Source organism: Apium graveolens, chromosome 6 (assembly GCF_009905375.1).
Source record: "Apium graveolens cultivar Ventura chromosome 6, ASM990537v1, whole genome shotgun sequence".
Classification (NCBI taxonomy): Eukaryota; Viridiplantae; Streptophyta; class Magnoliopsida; order Apiales; family Apiaceae; genus Apium; species Apium graveolens.
The window spans coordinates 270,451,677-270,469,792 of record NC_133652.1 but is presented as its reverse complement, the minus strand read 5'-3'; the positions used below and the strand labels follow the sequence as shown (position 1 = coordinate 270,469,792).

The 18,116-nt window shown below is 35.3% G+C and overlaps 3 protein-coding genes across 4 annotated transcripts; 1 reads left to right on the top strand and 2 right to left on the bottom strand.

Annotated features, from left to right (window-relative positions):
• Positions 1–1,201: 1,201 nt before the first annotated feature.
• On the top strand, positions 1,202–2,964 carry LOC141667501 (cyclin-D3-2-like). Its single transcript, XM_074474023.1, has 4 exons — positions 1,202–1,865; positions 1,982–2,183; positions 2,282–2,412; positions 2,499–2,964. The coding sequence occupies exons 1-4, from the start codon at positions 1,344–1,346 to the stop codon at positions 2,793–2,795; spliced, it is 1,152 nt and encodes a 383-aa protein (XP_074330124.1). The 5' UTR covers positions 1,202–1,343; the 3' UTR covers positions 2,796–2,964.
• Positions 2,965–3,312: 348 nt separating this feature from the next.
• On the bottom strand, positions 3,313–6,413 carry LOC141667502 (uncharacterized). Its single transcript, XM_074474024.1, has 7 exons — positions 6,215–6,413; positions 5,795–5,899; positions 5,506–5,632; positions 5,309–5,380; positions 4,256–4,301; positions 3,726–4,140; positions 3,313–3,636 (listed from the first exon to the last, which is right to left on the bottom strand). Exons 1-7 carry the CDS (start codon positions 6,264–6,266, stop codon positions 3,599–3,601), a joined length of 855 nt encoding a protein of 284 aa, XP_074330125.1. The 5' UTR covers positions 6,267–6,413; the 3' UTR covers positions 3,313–3,598.
• Positions 6,414–6,812: 399 nt separating this feature from the next.
• LOC141667500 (phosphatidylinositol 3,4,5-trisphosphate 3-phosphatase and protein-tyrosine-phosphatase PTEN2A-like) lies at positions 6,813–17,792 on the bottom strand. 2 transcript variants are annotated; one of them, XM_074474021.1, is made up of 13 exons: positions 17,622–17,792; positions 16,468–16,896; positions 15,915–16,016; positions 15,776–15,844; positions 15,034–15,099; positions 14,271–14,447; positions 13,642–13,728; positions 13,488–13,552; positions 13,247–13,323; positions 8,913–8,959; positions 8,159–8,289; positions 7,985–8,054; positions 6,813–7,615 (listed from the first exon to the last, which is right to left on the bottom strand). In XM_074474021.1, exons 2-13 carry the CDS (start codon positions 16,891–16,893, stop codon positions 7,058–7,060), a joined length of 1,875 nt encoding a protein of 624 aa, XP_074330122.1. In that variant the 5' UTR covers positions 16,894–16,896; positions 17,622–17,792; the 3' UTR covers positions 6,813–7,057. The 2 variants fall into 2 exon arrangements, with proteins under 2 accessions (XP_074330122.1, XP_074330123.1); XM_074474022.1 differs by having other exon boundaries at positions 15,776–15,832.
• Between the last annotated feature and the right edge of the window lie 324 nt (positions 17,793–18,116).

Here is an 18,116-nt window from a genome sequence, read left to right as displayed (position 1 = left end):
GTGTGTCCCACAGGCACATGTCCCGAAGGCACATGTCCCGAAGGCACATGTCCAACAGGCGTTTGACCCCCATCAGATCGTACGATCCGTGCGTTAGGGTTAATCGGCTGCTGGTGAACCCCATCAGATCCAGTGATCTGTGCGTTGGGATCAGCCGTCATGTTCATCGAATCGTTCACAGTTTGGTTCTCCATCGATCTGTTACTCAACAAAACAAGCAGATACAGATGTATCAGTCACAGATGTATATAAAATAAATAGCTTTAAGATTGTGAAAACAATCTGCGATTAATACAAATAATCAAACAAGTGTGTGCGTGAGTAAACGAAATCAAACGGAGGAAGAAAAGATATAAACAGAAGAGAGATCCTCGAGTCCAGTTGAAACTGTCTCCTTAAAGCTATTTCGCCTCTCACCGTATGTGCGAGTCGATAGCCTCCCAGGATAAAACGAGGTAGCGGCGGCGTTACGGATAACGAGCACCTTCAGCGAGCTTGAACGGGCACGAAACTATCACCGAGAGAGAGAGATTTGTGTTTAGAGACGAATATGTTTTTGGTGTGTCTAACCCTAACGCCTTAGAGGTGTTTATATAGGTGTAGATAGACTTGTGCGCTACTCTTTTCCATAATTAAATATCATTAATTATGGAATCGGTGTAATACTTGCAAGCTACTCTATTCCATAAATAATCTGAAACAGAATCAGATTGAATATATCAAGACATACACCATATCAATTAATCTGAAACAAAATCAAATTAATTTATGCCATAATATTTGAGCCAAATTCTAATGGAAAATAATAATTTCCATTATTAAGAGAATATCATCATATCTCACACATCTTTTAGTCATAATGCTTAAAAATATGACTTACCAATATGGGACTTATACCCATATTTTCCAACATATCCTTCATCACTTATAGTATCTTCACATTTAACTTTAATATTTTACTTTTATCCTCGCATCTACTACGCTTTTTTATTTGAATATATTCAAAGCCCATAAAGTTCATTAATTCACCAATTATACTAGTGGAGCCTTGAGGAAATCATGCCTTAACCTTCTTTTGACATTTATCTGAATCCTTTATTTTTAACTTTTTTCACGTGTTTTTCATCAAAAATACTTTGTAACTTTAGATCCTAGACCATTTAAATGTGAACATTGCATGACTACCTTCATGTAAAGGCACTATTATCTCCCACAATTTAGCCTAATTTTTTTATGTTTTTGTTAATTCACATGTCAGCTTAAGATTGTTGCATTAGTACTTCAGACACTGTCATGTTTTGGTATAAATAGTAGATTTTGTAGAATCAACAGAAACCAAGAAAATGGCAGTTTTAGAACCAAGTGATCATCAACTTCAACAAGGCACATTGTCTTTCTTGATAGAATCTTTGTTTTGTGATGAAGAAGTTGAAGTTGAGAGCTTTTTAGAACAAGAGGTTAGTGATAAAGATTACAACTTTGATGTGAATTCAAGAAATAAAACAAGCCCTTGTCTTGTTTTGTCGAAAAATGATCTGTTTTGGGAAGATGAAGAGCTAGATTCTCTGTTTTGTAAAGAAAAACAAGCACATTTCTCTTTTCTTTGTAATGGTGAATCACTGGGATCTTCTTCTTTGAATGTGGTGGATAGAGGAAATGCTGTGGATTGGATGCTAAAAGCGAAAGCTCATTATGAATTTTCAGCTCTTACGGTAGTTTTGGCGACTAATTACTTTGACAGATTTGTTTCTAGTGTTAAGTTTCAAGAAGATGAGCCATGGATGGTTCAGCTTTCTGCTGTAACTTGTCTTACACTGGCTGCAAAAGTTGAAGAAACCCAAGTCCCACTTCTTCTCGACATTCAAGTATGTATCATTATTTTGGAAAGTTAAAATTTTGGTAAAATTGGTGTTTGTTGGGGAACAATGTATATATAAGTGCAGGTTTTCTGATTGTTTTGTTATGTTTCTTGATTCATTAGGTTGGAGATTCAGAATATGTGTTTGAGGCTAAAACTGTTCAAAATATGGAGCTTTTGGTAATGTCAACTCTCCAATGGAAAATGAGTCCAGTGACTCCACTTTCATTTCTTGATCACATCACAAGGAGGCTTGGATTGAAGAGTGATCTCCACTGGGATTTTTTTGAAAAATCTGAAACTTTGCTCCTGTCTCTGGTAGCAGGTAAATCCATTTCTTTCACCACCATAATTTCATTTTTTTTGGTTTCGCAAGAAGTACAAACAATTGATCACTATAATTCTTAATGATCACAATTATAGATTGGAGATTCACAAGCTATTTACCATCTGTATTGGCCACTGCAACAATGCTTCATGTTATGAATCAAGTTGAGCCCACCAATTCCATTGAATATCAAAACCAGCTTCTGGCTATTCTCAGAACCACCAAGGTTAGTTAGTCTGCTCTTTAATTATCACATTAACTTTTAATTTGATCGCGGTCCCTTCTGACAAACAACAATATTGGTTCTAACAGGAGGAAATAAAGGAATGCTGGGAACTTCTTGGAAACATATCAAACAGTTGTTCCATTAATGGTAATAATTCTCACAAGAGAAAGTATGAAGAAGAAAAAGAAGAGAATTTTGAAATGCCAGGGAGCCTCAGTGGGGTTACTGATGCATATTTCAGCACTGCTAATTCTGCAGACAATGATGTTTCCAGTGCATGGTCAGTTTCATCTTCACCAGAGTCAGTTGTGAAAAACAGAATGATTGAAAAGCAGGGGTTTCACATGCCATCACTCAAAACTTTGTCAATGGATATTTTTTGATTTTTTTTAATGACTGAAGTTTAGTTCTGTACATATAGTGGAACTGTGGAAGGAGTGGAAGCAAGTACAAGTAGCTAGTTTAAAACGAGTAATGTTAAGAGTCTCATAGTTCATATACATTTCTTACTCTAAAAATTGCAAGTATAAATTTGAGACGAACATTTCTCTACTTTTTTGTTATTTCATATATATTGTGATCCAACAATCATATAATATGAAACCGGCTTCAAAGAACTGTCGATTTTTGCGCTTGTGGAACAAGGTTTCGCACCAGACTGTGTACAGATCAAATTGAAGGCCAACAATCATATATAGAAAGAAATATCATGAATAAGAGACCAAAATTTAATGAGAACAAGTAAAAGAAATATCATGAATAAGAGACCAAAATTTAATGAGAACAAGTAAATCTTAACCTTAAAAACTAGAACAAGCTAGCGGTATGTTTCAGCTAATTAAACTATTTTTATCCGTAGAACGCATGAACTATATTTTAAATTGCTACTGAATCGACAAGGAAAGTCAAAACCTAGTTAATATATGACCATAACAATCAAAAAATAAATTTAATGAAACAAAAATTGAATATAAACAAATTCTAGCAAAACCCCAACATTTACAAACTATCTACAGAGGTGAAGTGCTATTAAATGTCGGACAATATAACCTAATATTGCAGCAGTTGCATGTACGTTAACCCTTTTCTGATGTTGCTTCTAGTTTTCGATTGTACTGGACAATAGGACGTTAAGTTTGTGAATGATATTGCTTTCCTACATATCTCCTGAGGGAATTTCTTGATCTTAGTAGGGTGGAGGATACGTTCCCGGGTACGAAGGACCTGCTTGAACATTAAAAACATTACAGATTTAGAAATCATGACAACATAGTGGAAGTAATTTGTAGGACCCAACATAAATAGTTAATTACCTGGGGGATAATGGTGTGAGAACTGTGCAGGTGGCGGATATGGCACAGGAGGATATGCAGAAGGTGGGGGATACGTTTGAGGAGGATAGGCGCTTAAATGAGGGGGTGGATATGTACTGCCTGGATATGAAGCAGAATCAGGTTGATATGAATAATAAGATTGATTGTAGGTCGAGGATGGTGGCGGGTACAGGGATGCTGAGGATGGTAGAGGGTATGGGGATGCAGAGGATGGTTGAGGATATGCAGAAGCTGGGGATGGTGGAGGGTATGCAAAACTGGATGAAGGTAGAAGGTAAGGTGAGCTCGACGGGTAAGAGGACGGTTGCAAGAAAGAGTATGCTGATGGCCCCTGGGCAGGAGATGTGGCATATGGTGGAGCTGATGGAGCAAAGTTATTTGGTGGCTTTTGTGACTGCACAAAAATCCAAATTATATGGCTTTAGTTATATATCAATCCACAAACTAAAGGCTTACATGTCAAATACAATAACTGAAAATTTGAGCAGAATTAAGTGTATATAACTTACATTTGCATTCGCATAGTGCATTATGAGTCGAACCTCTCCTGCATACCTAGGATTGACAAAAAAGAACTACATTTTAGATACCTTCACATTGAAAAGCATCATATTAAAATTAGTAACATGTTCACAAACAAAAGTTACAATCAGCATTCTAAAACCAAATGTTTATATTCAATATACTTGGGCCTATTGTAGCCATGTCCAAAAGTTTTTTCTAATTCTTATATCAGTGACAAATGCATGCTAAAGAACTAAGACGCTAAAAGTGGGTTGTTCAAGCAAACTTTGTTCTACCAGGGTAGGGTTTTCATTACAGATCGGAAAATATGTAATATGCACCAGTTTCATTTCAAGAAAACTTCAATTTATATAATTAACTATTACGAATTTAATAGATATCAAAAATATCACATAGCAAAACATATTAGCATCCCAACTTCAGTAATTTTTATAACTTATGCAAGGAAATTGATCAGGACAATTTTCAGGTTGCAATTTTGAGATGATTTTGGCATCTCAATGCTACACATGCCCTAGGAGCACTCTCTTCTCACGACCCATGCTATATGTACAGAGACAAGAATACAGCACCTAGTCTTATTATCATAACCCATAAGAACTATATTTAAAATCTGAATGCAGGTAACTGATTCTGCTTGTTAAACTAAGAGGATGGCATTCTATATTGTATAAACAATAAATACCTTAGGATAATTAGCAAAATCCTGAACAAGAAAATTCTAAACAAGTAGCACAACTATTAGGTCGAATTAAAAAGTGTGTTCAGCGAAACCTAATCATGAAAAAATTTCAAGCTACAAAATTCATTCTAAAGAACACCAAATTATTTTCATCTAGGCTTTAAATCTATGTTGTCCACACGACTTTGGGCCAAAAAATTGAGCACACACATATTATTGTTAAGTTGGAACTGGTGCTATAGGGGTTTTCTGCAAGATATTAAAATTTATCTCCACAAAGACTGGAACTAGATGTTTTACCAAAAAAAGGAAAATAATTGGAAGACTTCCAATATGACATGAACACGGAACTTACCTATTAGTTTTTGTATAAATTGTCCAAGGGCTGTCGTCATATCCTTGAGACAGAACCTTCTGCAACTGAACCCTAAAAGCCAAAACCGAATCCAATTCAAACAAATTAAAACCCAGAATAAACAGTTTCACCAAAGTTGACCATAAAGCAAACAATGTATGATTGCAAATTAAAAAAAAAATCAAAATAGAACTTACTTTCCGCTGCCAATGAAATCATCATACGTAACGGAATTACTATTCCAAACAACAACATTCAGCTCTCTCAACCCTTCAATCAGAGTAAACACAAATTTCTCTTGAAAAGTTGGGTTTTTTCCTCCATCTAAAAAAATCAACAAACTGCAATTTAGTCTCTCAACCATAATCGAATATGACGAAACCAATTCTCACGGGAATTACACAAACATGGTTAAGAATACTGATAATAAAAAAAACATGCATAAAAACAGAAAAGAAATCGATAAAGATGTGAAATTGATCGAACCTGTATGAGTGCGGGTGCGAAATTTAGAGCTACCATATTCAAGACAAACATAAGGGTCTTGCCTTGAAATCCATTCTGTATCTTTTAACCTTGAACAGCCAATCACTGACATCATCGAAAATTCAACAAACGAAGAACGAAATTAGTATCACATACATAGGGAAAACAGAGAGATGGACAGAAAGGGAGAGAGAGAGAGAATACAAATATATTGGAAGAGAGGGAGGGAGAGAGGGGGGGCGAGAGAACATACAAATATATTGGCAGAGAGGGGGGGGGAGAGAGAGAGCATAAATATATATTGGAAGAGAGGGAGGGTAAGGAGAGGGAGGTAGGGAGATAAGGAGAGAGAGAGAATACAAATATATTTAATGAAAGAGGAGTATCAAGAGGGGGAGAGAGAGAGAGAGAGACGAGTACCAGTAACTTCAAGAAGATGGCCATGAATCCCAGAAACCGAGTTTGTCGCCATAGACCAATTATTTAATGAAAGAAGATGAAATTTTTTATAAGCTCGATCTTTTTTGTAATACCTTAAACCCCTTGAAATAAAACTTGGGTCAACGCAAAATCAAAGAAAACTTGTCTTGTCGATATCTGTAAATAATTATATGTGGTTATGTTATGTAGGTGCATATATATACGTTCAGGTGGAAGGCGGTTAGGAACGCGGAGGAGGTAGCGCGTAGAGGAGGAAGCTGTAGTGATATTTCGCTGGATATTATCCAATCCAACAACAAAAACAACTTTAGTTTATGATTTTTATTAATTTTTATTGTAACTTTTTTTCTCTTAAATTTATTTATTTTTAATATATATGTTGGAAAACGTGTGTGTACCTTTTCTTTATCCTTTCTGAAAATGTTTTGTACCTATTCAAATGAACGTGAATATATTAAAATAAATTGATATAATTTAAGTCAATCATAAAAAATAAAATGAATTAAATATTAGTCATTTTAATTAACTGCCACAAGCTACGCATAGCCCAATTTATCTAACCTATTAACAAGTCATAAAAATTAATGTGGGACCTAAATTGAATCATCCAAAATTCTTTGTAAGAATCTGTCATCACAACAAAATAGCCTCCACAACTTCTAGTTCTAGGTGCCATTTGGTTATAAAACACCAAAGAAACAGATCCAAGGCCTGGAATCCACTGAAAGAAATGAATCAAATGAATTAGATACCTTAATTTGTGTGTGCAAACTGATCATGTACACAGTTTTGTACTGAAGTTCATGCTTTGTTCACCTAACTTTAATCACTTTCAAAATCCTCTTCATCGCCAAATGTGAAAACGGACGCATCAGCTGCCATTGCCTTAAATTCGCTTACCTCTCCAACTGGTTTGGACGCCTTGTGGCCTGACACAACTGCACCAGCACCCTCCTTGGGTTCATTAGAAGTTGTCTTTCCCAGTGCGAGTTGTCTAATATCTTGTGACAAATTCGAGATCTGATCTAATGTGCTATGTACTACAGTACCAAAGTTGGTGCTGACACTAGACACCTCAGTGTCAGAGAACAGGTCATCATTCTTTTCACTAGGTGGACTAGGTTTTGAAGAATTAGCTTTTGCTGCCTCAGTGTCGGAGAACAGGTCATCATTCTTTTCAATGCTTCCAGAGTCTTTGACTGGCTGTGGTTGTGCAGTAGCACCAATAGCTTCCCCTGTTGATGCATGATCTGAACCTGGCCTTTCAACAAGCCCATTGGTGGAAGTTTCTGCCTGTGTCCCCGTTTGAGCATTTGAAAAAGTACCACTGTACTGCACCAGTACGACCTCTAATCGGAAACCTGGTGAAGGCAGTTTCCTCTGTACACCACAATCATAAACATAAGCAGCAGGTGCACTTTAGATACGTAAGCGTTGTTTGGTTGCAGAAGGAAAAAGTCCTAGAAATAGGCTAAAACTTTTACTCTTGAGGGAGGGAATTACTAATAATTTTCATCCCTTCCTCCATTCATTTTTATATAGTAAAGTTCAAGTTCGCAAATCTTGGGATAAAATGTTCATTTCTAGCTTCTACAAGTGGGAGAAATATGAAAAGGGTAGAATTAAACACTAAAGTGCTTGGGAATTGTTCATTCATTATCAAGAAACTCAAAATTAGGAAAAGTGTTGGAACAAACTGTTAACCAAGACAGATGTTGCAAGAAAATCATCAATATACACGCAACTTACCTTGTCAAACCCATCAAGATCATTTGTGGTGAGAAACATTCTGGTCTCGATCATTGTTGTGTTTAACCAACTGAAAATGAAAGAAAGAAAATTTAATTTTAACTACTGAGCAGATAATCCAGAATAGGTGTCGGTATATTGTTTTTTTGTAACGTTTTAGGATAGTGTCTTTACCAATAGAAGTCTCCTTGACTGTCATGAAAATGAATTTTAAAATCCCCGACCAACTCTGTTAGCCCTGGCTCCCCTGGCAAAGCAAAGACCATAACACCTTTTCTTGGGGTAGTATGCCAAAAATCTTCAGGCTGAGCAATTAATAAATTGTTAAATTTCAAAAAAGGAGATAATATAATGCAATACTACAAATTGGTAAATAGAAAAAATTAAATTAGCCACTCAAATAGATTATTCAATCTTAGTTGGAGCAGCATAACTTTTATTATGATAAGAATAGACATGTGATGATACTCATTAAATGTAGATGTATCTGGGTATCCAGTGCCAAAGTCAGCAATAAGTAAGAAGATAGTGCCAAAGTGCAAATTATTGATCAAAATTATTAAACAGTAGGTTATATGCGTTCACCGTTCATAATCTGCAATATATGAATTAGTAATAAATCTAAGGAAAATGCAAAAGCCATTAATATAATGTTTTGACCGGAAAGGTAGCCCTAGCGAACTGGGTTGACGTTGGATATGTTTGTTAACAGTATCAGGAAAGTCTGAGAAATTAATACACAATTTCTCTCAAGATACAATAAGAAATTACCAATCATCATAATTACTTAATGCTACCTAAGAATAATAGTGAAAGTGTTTAAATGCAGCACAGTTATAGTAGAAACCAGATTTCATTACTGGAAAGTAAGTAGCCAAGAGGAGTCAAGTAAAAACATATAGGCGTTTCAGGAGTTACGAGAACCTACCGATAGATTTTTGGTTTTTGGATGACTTTTGGTAGAAAATAGAACACCTGAAAAATAATCATATATATTCAGAAATTTGTCTACACTCACAAGTAGCAAAAAATATCACCGCTACAAGGCACATGTACTGCAATTTCAGGTTTTTTAAACTCTGCTAAAAAATGTACTTCTGGCAAAAAACAACTGAAGAGTGAATATCAGGTGCCTCAGGCCCTCAAGTGCAGCGGAGAATAATTATTGCATAATATAATCACAGTTACGAGTGCCTCCCCTTGAACTGATGAAAGCTTTGGCTTATAGGACTTCTGAGATTGTAATACTCGATGACTCATTATTCACCGTCTTTCCGCCTCTTATTAATACTGGATGACTCACTATTCACCATATTATCTGATTTATAAAATTTGTTGTTTAGTTTTTTCTGCGTTTACTGTTAGACCCCCAATTATAGCGACATACATAGAAGACCAAGGAAAGTCAAGAACTAAAAACGTATCAAAGGTGTGAAAAGAAAGGAAATAGGGTGGATGCATCATCAGTTGGTTAGCCATACATCATGATTGGTGGAGAAGAATCAGTAGACTTAATTAAGAGAAATAAATGACAGATTATATACATTTAAGGAAGGGTTTCTCTGCATGATTTGGGGGATCTAACTAAAGAGACTCTGGCACGTAGGTATAGTTTAGGCCTGGAGTTCTATAAGTGTTTTTTAGCAGAGAAGCTATGCCCTGATGGTGAAGCACCATCTATCGTAATTCTGGTGTAGCACCAGGATTCTTTTAGTTTACTACTATAATATCTCTATTTGTTTCATATTTTACTTGTATGAACAAGGTTCATAACAATTGGTACGAGAAGTAGATGGGATTACCAAACGTCCTTTATAGAGTAGCTGATATTATAAAATATGTGGCAAAATGTACTATTTGTCAGCAACACAAATATCAGACCACTTCTCCAACATGTCTACTTCAGCCCCTGGCATTACCTACGGCTGGTTGGGAAGATGTATCGTTGGATTTTGTTTCAGGGTTGCCCGGTCGCAAGGCTATGACACATTGTTCGTGGTAATCGATTGTTTCTCAAAATATGGTGAATTTTTACTCTTGAAGCACCCATATACTGCTAAAAAGGTTGTTGAATTGTATGCTAGAGAAATTGCTCGCTTGCATGGCATGCGTCGATCGATTGTGAGTGACCGTGATCCTACTTTTCTGAGTCAATTTTGTACTGAATTCTTTAAATTACAGGGTACGATGTTGAGAATCAGTTCGTCCTACCATCCAGAGACAGATGGACAGACCGAGGTATTAAATCGTTGTATCAAGACTTATCTGGCAATTTTGCTTCACATCAACCTAAACAGTGAAGTCGTTGGGTACACCGGGCAGAATATTGGTACAACACCTCTTTCCTAGGAAGCACCGACACTGATACGGCGACACGGGACACGGGGATTCATCAATTATCAAAGTGTCCTGGATACGGGACACGGCAAAAAAAAGTTATAAAAATATAAAAAAATATTTTTATATGTGTTTTATATATATATAGATGTATGTATATATTTGATTGTATATATATAGGGTTATAAAAAATGAAATGGGGAGGTTATAAAAGACAGATACACAAAATTAGGGTTAATATAAGATGGTTTGGGCTTTTAAAAAAAGATTTTGGGCTTTTTTAAGATGATTTTGGGCTTTTTTATATGGGCTGAGTCGGTGGGCCGTGTCGGTCGCGTGTCGGTTGCCTTTTTTTGTCGACACGCCATGTGGCGTGTCGGACACGTACTTAGCCAGGTCGGTGCCGTGTCGCCGTGTCCGACACGCATACGGCATGCTTTTTGGAGTGTCGGTGCTTCCTAGCCTCTTTCCAATCAGCCACTAAGATGACTCCATTTCAGGTTGTTTATAATCGTTCTCCACCAACGATCATGAAATTTTTGGCTGGTGAAACAGTTGTAGAAGCGGTGGCACAAGAATTGGAGAAACGTGACGAGATTCTTCGTCAACTTAAATACAATTTGGAAAGGGCCCCACATCGGATGAAAAAGCAAACTGATTTAAACCGTAGAGCCTATTCTTTTGAGGCTGGAGACTGGGTGTATTAGAAGCTTCGCCCTTATCGCCAACAAACAATTGCCATACGTGTCCATCCTAAGTTATCTGCCCGTTATTATGGCCCATTTGAAATTACTGCGGAAATTAGCACGGTGGCATATCGCTTACAACTTCCGGAACGTTCTCGCGTTCATCTGGTCTTTCAGATCTCGCTACTGAAAAGGGCTATTAGGACATCAACATTAGGCTGGTCATCTACCTGCAGGCCTGGAAGTAGAACTGCCTGCAACAGCTGAGCCTAAATTTTTTCTGGCATATCGTGACTTAGTCCATTGTGAACAGCCTACTCCACAAGTACTAATTCGGTGGAAATGGCAGTCTAAGGATGATACTACATGGGAAGACGTTGGCACAATTACTGAACAATTTCCTTCATTTCGCCTTGGGGACAAGGCTGGTCTTGAGGAGGAATGTATTGTTAGACCCCCAATTATAGCCAGATACCATAGAAGATCAAGGAAAGTCAAAGAACTAAAAACGTATCAAAGGCATGAAAATAAAGGAAATAGGGTGGAAGCATAATCAGTTGGTCATCTATACATCATGATTGGTGGAGAAGAATCAGTAGACTTAATTGAGAGAATAAATGACAGATTATATACATTTAAGGAAGGGATTCTCTGCATGACTTGGGGGATCTAATTGAAGAGTGATATAGTATTTAATATGGCACGGAGGTATAGTTTAGGCATGGAGTTTTATAAGTGTTTTCTTAGCAGAGAAGCTTTGTCCTATTGTACTTCTGGTGTAGCACCATAATTCTTTCAGTTTACTACTATAATATCTCTATTTGTTCGATATTTTACTTATATGAACTAGGTTCATAACATTTACAACTGTAAATGCAGTTGAATTAAGCTAGAAATATAGATAATATAGATGAGACTAAAGATAGAAATGAGAGATTAGCAGAGATAGAATAGAGATAACTTGTGAGAGAAGATAGTTCCAGAAACAAAAAGACAACAAAGAAACTAGAGAGAGAGGTGGAAACCAGTTCCCTTTTAATATATTTAACAAATGCTTAGTAAAAATTACATTCTCCAGATATATATAGATTGTGGTAACTAACTTCTTTTGTAAACACAAAATTACCCATGCACACTAGTATCATTAACAATCTATATCTATAATAAAAAGTTGAAAACAGAGGACAAAAACGGGCACGTGGCACGTCCATATTTCCTTTTTTGAATGTCCCATTCATATCTTTACACTTTCCTTTTTTGGATATCACATTCATTTCTATACATTTCAAAACTTACCAAAAATGGTAAAGTTTTATAATTATAAAAAGTTACTACACCCACTTATAACTACTATTTCTTCCACTACACCTACTTTATACATATAAATATAGATCGGTCCCACCACTTTACCCTCTTTTCCTACTTTTCCTCACAAAATTACACATTTTTTTAACCTCCGAGCCCAAATCAAACATATACTCCCTCCATTTCGAAATAACTGTCCACTTTTGAAAAAAAATTGTTTCAAAACAGTCATTCACTTACACTTTTACTGTCACTATTCAAATTATAAAGTTTAGTTTATATATTCAAGATGAATTCTACACCACACACAACTATTGTATCACTAATTTCTATTTCCAACTAATTTCTATTTCCAACTAATTTCTATTTCCAAGACTAACTCTCTACCATAAGCAATGGTGTAGTTAATGTAGTCAATATAATAAATATTATAACTAATTTAACTTTTTTAACAATGTTAGAGTTTCTTAATATGCGTAATCTTTTTAAAATTGGAAAATTATATTGAAACGGAGGGAGTACAATTCAACGGGACGGAGGGAGTATGTTTCATTCCTACTTTTCAGCCACTTGGCAGTTCAACTTCCTGCTTTTCTATCAAACAGTATCGTTTTTCTACTTTCATTAATAATGTGGCCGTCTTCATAATTTCTTTCAAATATTTTCTTTGCCTTCAGGTTTAACATTTTATAACTAATAAGCTAATATTTGTAAATGATTATGCCATAAAATTCTATTAGTTTTTTTTGTCTTTATTCATACTTCTAAATTTGTAACTGACGAAATATATCTACTATTCTAGAAATCATTCTTTATTGCATAGGTAAGTTAGTATATAAATAGGAAAATTATTTATTACTTTTGAAGAAGGGCACATATACTAAGTAATATCATCATAAAAGAGAGATATAACAGAGAAAGTATAACAACATACCATTATGATCTGAGATAGAGATGGAGGGCCTAATCCAATAAGGGCACCTATGAAGGCGAAGGCCCCTAAGCATACACCTGTATATAAAAGGATTTTAAAAACTAAACACATGATTGGTCCAAACTGGATAAGATAGTGGCAGTTTAGCTCAATATCAAAAACTGTGATCTACTTAGTTATTTCTTATAACTAAACAAGATTAGGTAAAATTGTGTCAACACGAGATGCGAAAGAAGTCTACCTATGACCAGGTAGATACTCTCCACTGGAGAACGTTAAGACACGTTCGAAATATTTCACATACCTCTATGATTAGGAAAATCAAGTTTGTAAGATAAGATGTTAAAAATGCTGCAAAGAAACATTAAAACACTAGCTACTAAATGCATACTGACAATCTGACTGGGAAGAACAAGGCCTTTCGCGTCGAGACATCTTTTCTGGTTAAAACAGTCAATAGATTCCTCGGCTGTAGGAAAAAACTGCAGAGAAGAAAGTAATATCAGAAAATGAATATAAGTATAGGGGTTCATTATCAATTAAGTTATTTGTTAGAATCCTATATAGCAAGTAGGTCACAGATTGCAAATTGGTGCCAAAAGGGTCACTAATTGGTCTCACTTCATTAAGTAAATAAAAATGCAAATAAAATCCGCTGGAAAAGATATATTAAATGGTCCAGTGTGATTTGACTCACTGGCCTGTACATAAGTTATAAGTATAGATGTATGCATATATGTGTTGTTTTTGGCATTTTATAAGTTATAATTTCCTAAGTATGTCGAATACACATCCGTTAGCCAACCCAATGATATTTTATTAATGGATAATTATTTTCAGTAATTTAAATGCCCCATTTGAGATCATTTTATAACTTGTGACCTACTTGATATTTTGGGTTCCCAGCGGATGAAGTGATAATTGACCCTAATTGTTGTATACATCGAATACTGACTCCAAATGATCATGGTGACTACAAAATTCATTTTTCACAAGATCTTGTCTACTTTAATATAATTCCGACCTTCAGAAACAAAAGCAGACTTGAAATCATTAAACCAGTTCTTGCCATTCCAGCCTTGCAGTGCACTACCACAACATTTTCGATATCAAGCTTCAACCATGAGTACGCACTTCTACAAAATAATATTATAAGTTGAATAGGAGGGCAATTATGATCATCAAATGGGAAGCTAGCAACCTGCAAAGAGCGAGACACCAGATATAAGAAACTGCCCCACAAACGTATAAACAGGAAAAACAATCATCAGTGCACCAGACCTGGCAGTCTACAGTACTGATGGTCAACCTCAAATTATAACTAAATAATTACTATATGGTAAGATGGATATTGATGTTAACACCACCCAAGTAAGACATATATTGGAAATTACAATAAGCACGCATAATTTAATCTTTAGACAAGTAAACATTAGCAATTCGTGACGTGTTATTTACAATTTAAGAAATGATCTTCATTTACATTTGTTGTGCACCACAGAAAAAGTAGAGAGCACAGATGTTTATTGGGACTAATAAATATAATGCATTTATATAATTCATCAAACAGCATGTGTCTTGACTTCTACGACAATTTCTTTTATATTCAGAGCTCACTAAGAACGAAGAATATAAACCAAATCCAGCTCAGATACAGACCACCATGTTTTTTAGCATGATAATAGAAGACACTTGACAATCTTTTGCAAGAATTCTCTTTCATATGCATAATGATATGTAACTGAAAACAAGATATGTATCCAACTTATAGTAAGCATGTAGCTTACCTTTCCTTCAAAAAGGGATGCATCATACAGCCTCTCAGAACAAAGATTGTATACTTTGTACCTATCCTACATAAATAAAGAATAAAGTTGACTGGAGTTAAGTATACTGATAATTTGCATTAAAAACAAGCCAATCATTTTCTACTTAGAAACTTTGTACAGACTAGGTTTGCAACTTGATCTTAGCCACCTAAAATATAGATAAAGATCGAGCAGTGTGCCTATATTATTAACTGGTTAGAAGACAAAAATACATGAGGTGATGAATATCTGCATACAAATCAAGGACAAAGCTTCAAATCAGTAAGGCGTATGACTACTTCTCAAGTGGATAAACTTTAATATTTTGGGGGCAGCACGTCCATGAAGTGATCAAACAATGTCCATAATATTCAGTCTGAAAATTAACTTAATTATTTAACTTTGTATAAAAACATGACAAATGTTTGCTGCAGCCTAACTGAGCACCAAAAATTGGATGAAGTTTAACAAAATCTATATTTCCAACAATTAAAATTTAAAAATAACAAACTTGAAAAGGCTACAATGGATTCTGCATTGGGCTGAAGACTACTACTACACATAACAATATATTTGATTTACTAAGGTCTTCACAGCCATGATACTGTTGTATTATCTATTCCCTTTTTTTATTGTTGTATTTTTAGATAGCTGCTAAGCTATTATGCAAATAATGAATTTACTTAAACCACACATATCAATTAATTATGGGAACATATACCTTGTGATAGGTTTCCAAGAACTTGATCACCTCTTCCATATGATTTCTGTAAAATCCCTGCACCACATGCTTTTATGACTGAGTTATTAAATATTTGTGCAAAATTTAACGAGGAACCAGAGAGCATCGCTTTGCTTACCTCAACAAAGCCAAAAAAACCAGAGCTCATATCCCCAGCAGGAAAGCCCATAGCAATAATATTTTCTGTGATATATGTCAAATCCAAATCGAATCCCCCATCCTGAAGACCAAGAACATGTTTACAGGCCAGCCCATGAATTGATAAATCATATATTTAACATGTATCCTGTAAAATTTGGGGAAAGAATGCAACCAAAAACTAAAGTAATACAAGCATGACAAAGAAAAGAACTAGAACAGGGGATCCATATGTCAGTTCATTGCCTAGTAATTTAAAAGATCAATGCAAACCATGCATTTTGTACTTCAATATAAAAAGTAAGTATTTGCTTCCTGACAGCCAAGGATATTAAGGCAGCATATAAAAGGAAAAGAAGAAAAGACAGCAGGTAAAACTGCATGACATTGATGATTATTTTTAAAAATATATATATAAAAATAAGGAAATCTATCATTTCAAAAACATTATGGTGACAACGTAAATGAATAATTAGTACGTAAATATATCAAAAAAATGATTTCAAACTGGAATATTTATATAAACAATGCACCTGGTATCTTCGTTTATTTTGAGATACAGCATGGCGAGCCTTGACCTGCACAGCCTTGACTGCACCCTTAGATGAATCGACTAATCCGTTAACTAATCCTTTTGTGATTGTTCCAAAAAAATTTGATTGAGCAGATGATGAAGTTCCTTCAGCTCTATCATTTGGCTGAGAAGCTTTTGGAGACATACGCAATCCGATTCCACTGGTGAAGCGAGCAAGTGGGGACTTTTCAGATGGGGAATTTTCTTGCTTGCTAGCCAAGGATTCAGGAATTTTCAAACTTTTGGCCCATGTGGATAAACCAGAAACCGAGACCTTTGACGGTGACTTCACTGCAGGATTATCTGATTCGACCCCAGAGTGAGTCCGTACTTCTGGAGTTATAGAAGGATGAGTAGCTGATGCATCACTTGGTCCAGAGTCCATTTACTAGTAGACAACGACACAAGTACTTATCTTAGCATAGAAGTTTCATTATCACTTCCTTGCCATAATACACTAATTAAAATAATACTAACTATAGAAAAGGGAGGAAGAGGGGGCAAGTAGCAAACAAGGTGACAAAGTTGCTAGTAGGTAGTGGTGTGTCACGACTACATACTTCTGTCTAATTAGATATTGACAACCATATTACTTGAATCCCCTCTTAATCAGTATAATTACAATAAAATAGTAAAGTTGTTACGCTATTTGCCTACATTCGTTGCTAATTATTTTCATTTCACTTGCATCCAATTAAATCTTAGAAGCACTACCACTTCCAAGCCATACTCCATACTTCTAAATAAATGTACATCGATCTATTCCATTTCAATCCCGGATACTCATAATATAAATCGTCATATTTAACCGTTCCAACAGCATATCCTACATTGAGCCTATTAACTTTCCAAGCAGCATTCATCAAAACCTTTCTAACAAATCTTAAATCTACTTCCCGAAGGATAATATAATAGTATTTAGTTTTTTACGCATAAGAATGTCCAAAGTATCATTAGAATTCACTAACGTTAGCTAGATGATACTCGAAAAATGTATACTGAACGAATATACGATCAAATTCAAACAGCTTTACAATTGAGATCTCTAAAATGCAAATCACTGTCATTAGATGTTAAGAAATACAAGCGAGAACCACTGAAATTACAAATTACCTTTGCCGGAATATGACGTCAGAAAATCGCCGGTTGATTGAGAAAAATTTAACGGTCACCGTGGAGGGATCAGAATCAGAGTAAATCAGTCTTGATAACGACAGAGTTGGTAACTAACAAGACCCGGGTCATATTATTTTTATCCAGGAGCCCCTCCAAACCAACTGATTCCAAGCTGGATCGAGATTTAATTTATATTTCAAAATGCAGTAGAAATTAAATATTAGAAAAAAATATTTTAAATTAATCATAATTTTGGTAGCTCTACTTATATAGATTCTTTACTTACAAATATCAAATATGCAGAATTTTGAATATTGAGATTAAAAAAACAGAATGGATAATGTAACAATGAATTTATCACTAAAGAACAAATATAATATTTTTTTTATCGTAGTTAACCCGCGGCCGCTACCCTTTCGGTGCGTACCAGTAAATCCTATGGGTATACGTAATAGCCTATTTCCAAGTTTAATTTAATGATCGAATCGTAAG

Coding starts and splice junctions, on each gene's coding strand:
- LOC141667501 (XM_074474023.1), top strand. CDS start 1,344: ATGGCAGTTTTAGAACCAAGTGATCATCAACTTCAACAAGGCACATTG. Junction 1,866..1,981: donor CACTTCTTCTCGACATTCAA/GTATGTATCATT, acceptor TTGATTCATTAG/GTTGGAGATTCAGAATATGT. Junction 2,413..2,498: donor CTATTCTCAGAACCACCAAG/GTTAGTTAGTCT, acceptor TGGTTCTAACAG/GAGGAAATAAAGGAATGCTG.
- LOC141667502 (XM_074474024.1), bottom strand. CDS start 6,266: ATGGCGACAAACTCGGTTTCTGGGATTCATGGCCATCTTCTTGAAGTT. Junction 5,900..6,214: donor CCATCTTCTTGAAGTTACTG/GTACTCGTCTCT, acceptor CGATGATGTCAG/TGATTGGCTGTTCAAGGTTA. Junction 3,637..3,725: donor CTCACACCATTATCCCCCAG/GTAATTAACTAT, acceptor ATGTTCAAGCAG/GTCCTTCGTACCCGGGAACG.
- LOC141667500 (XM_074474021.1), bottom strand. CDS start 16,893: ATGGACTCTGGACCAAGTGATGCATCAGCTACTCATCCTTCTATAACT. Junction 13,553..13,641: donor TTGTTCTTCCCAGTCAGATT/GTCAGTATGCAT, acceptor TCCTAATCATAG/AGGTATGTGAAATATTTCGA. Junction 7,616..7,984: donor ATCTTGATGGGTTTGACAAG/GTAAGTTGCGTG, acceptor TGTGGTGTACAG/AGGAAACTGCCTTCACCAGG.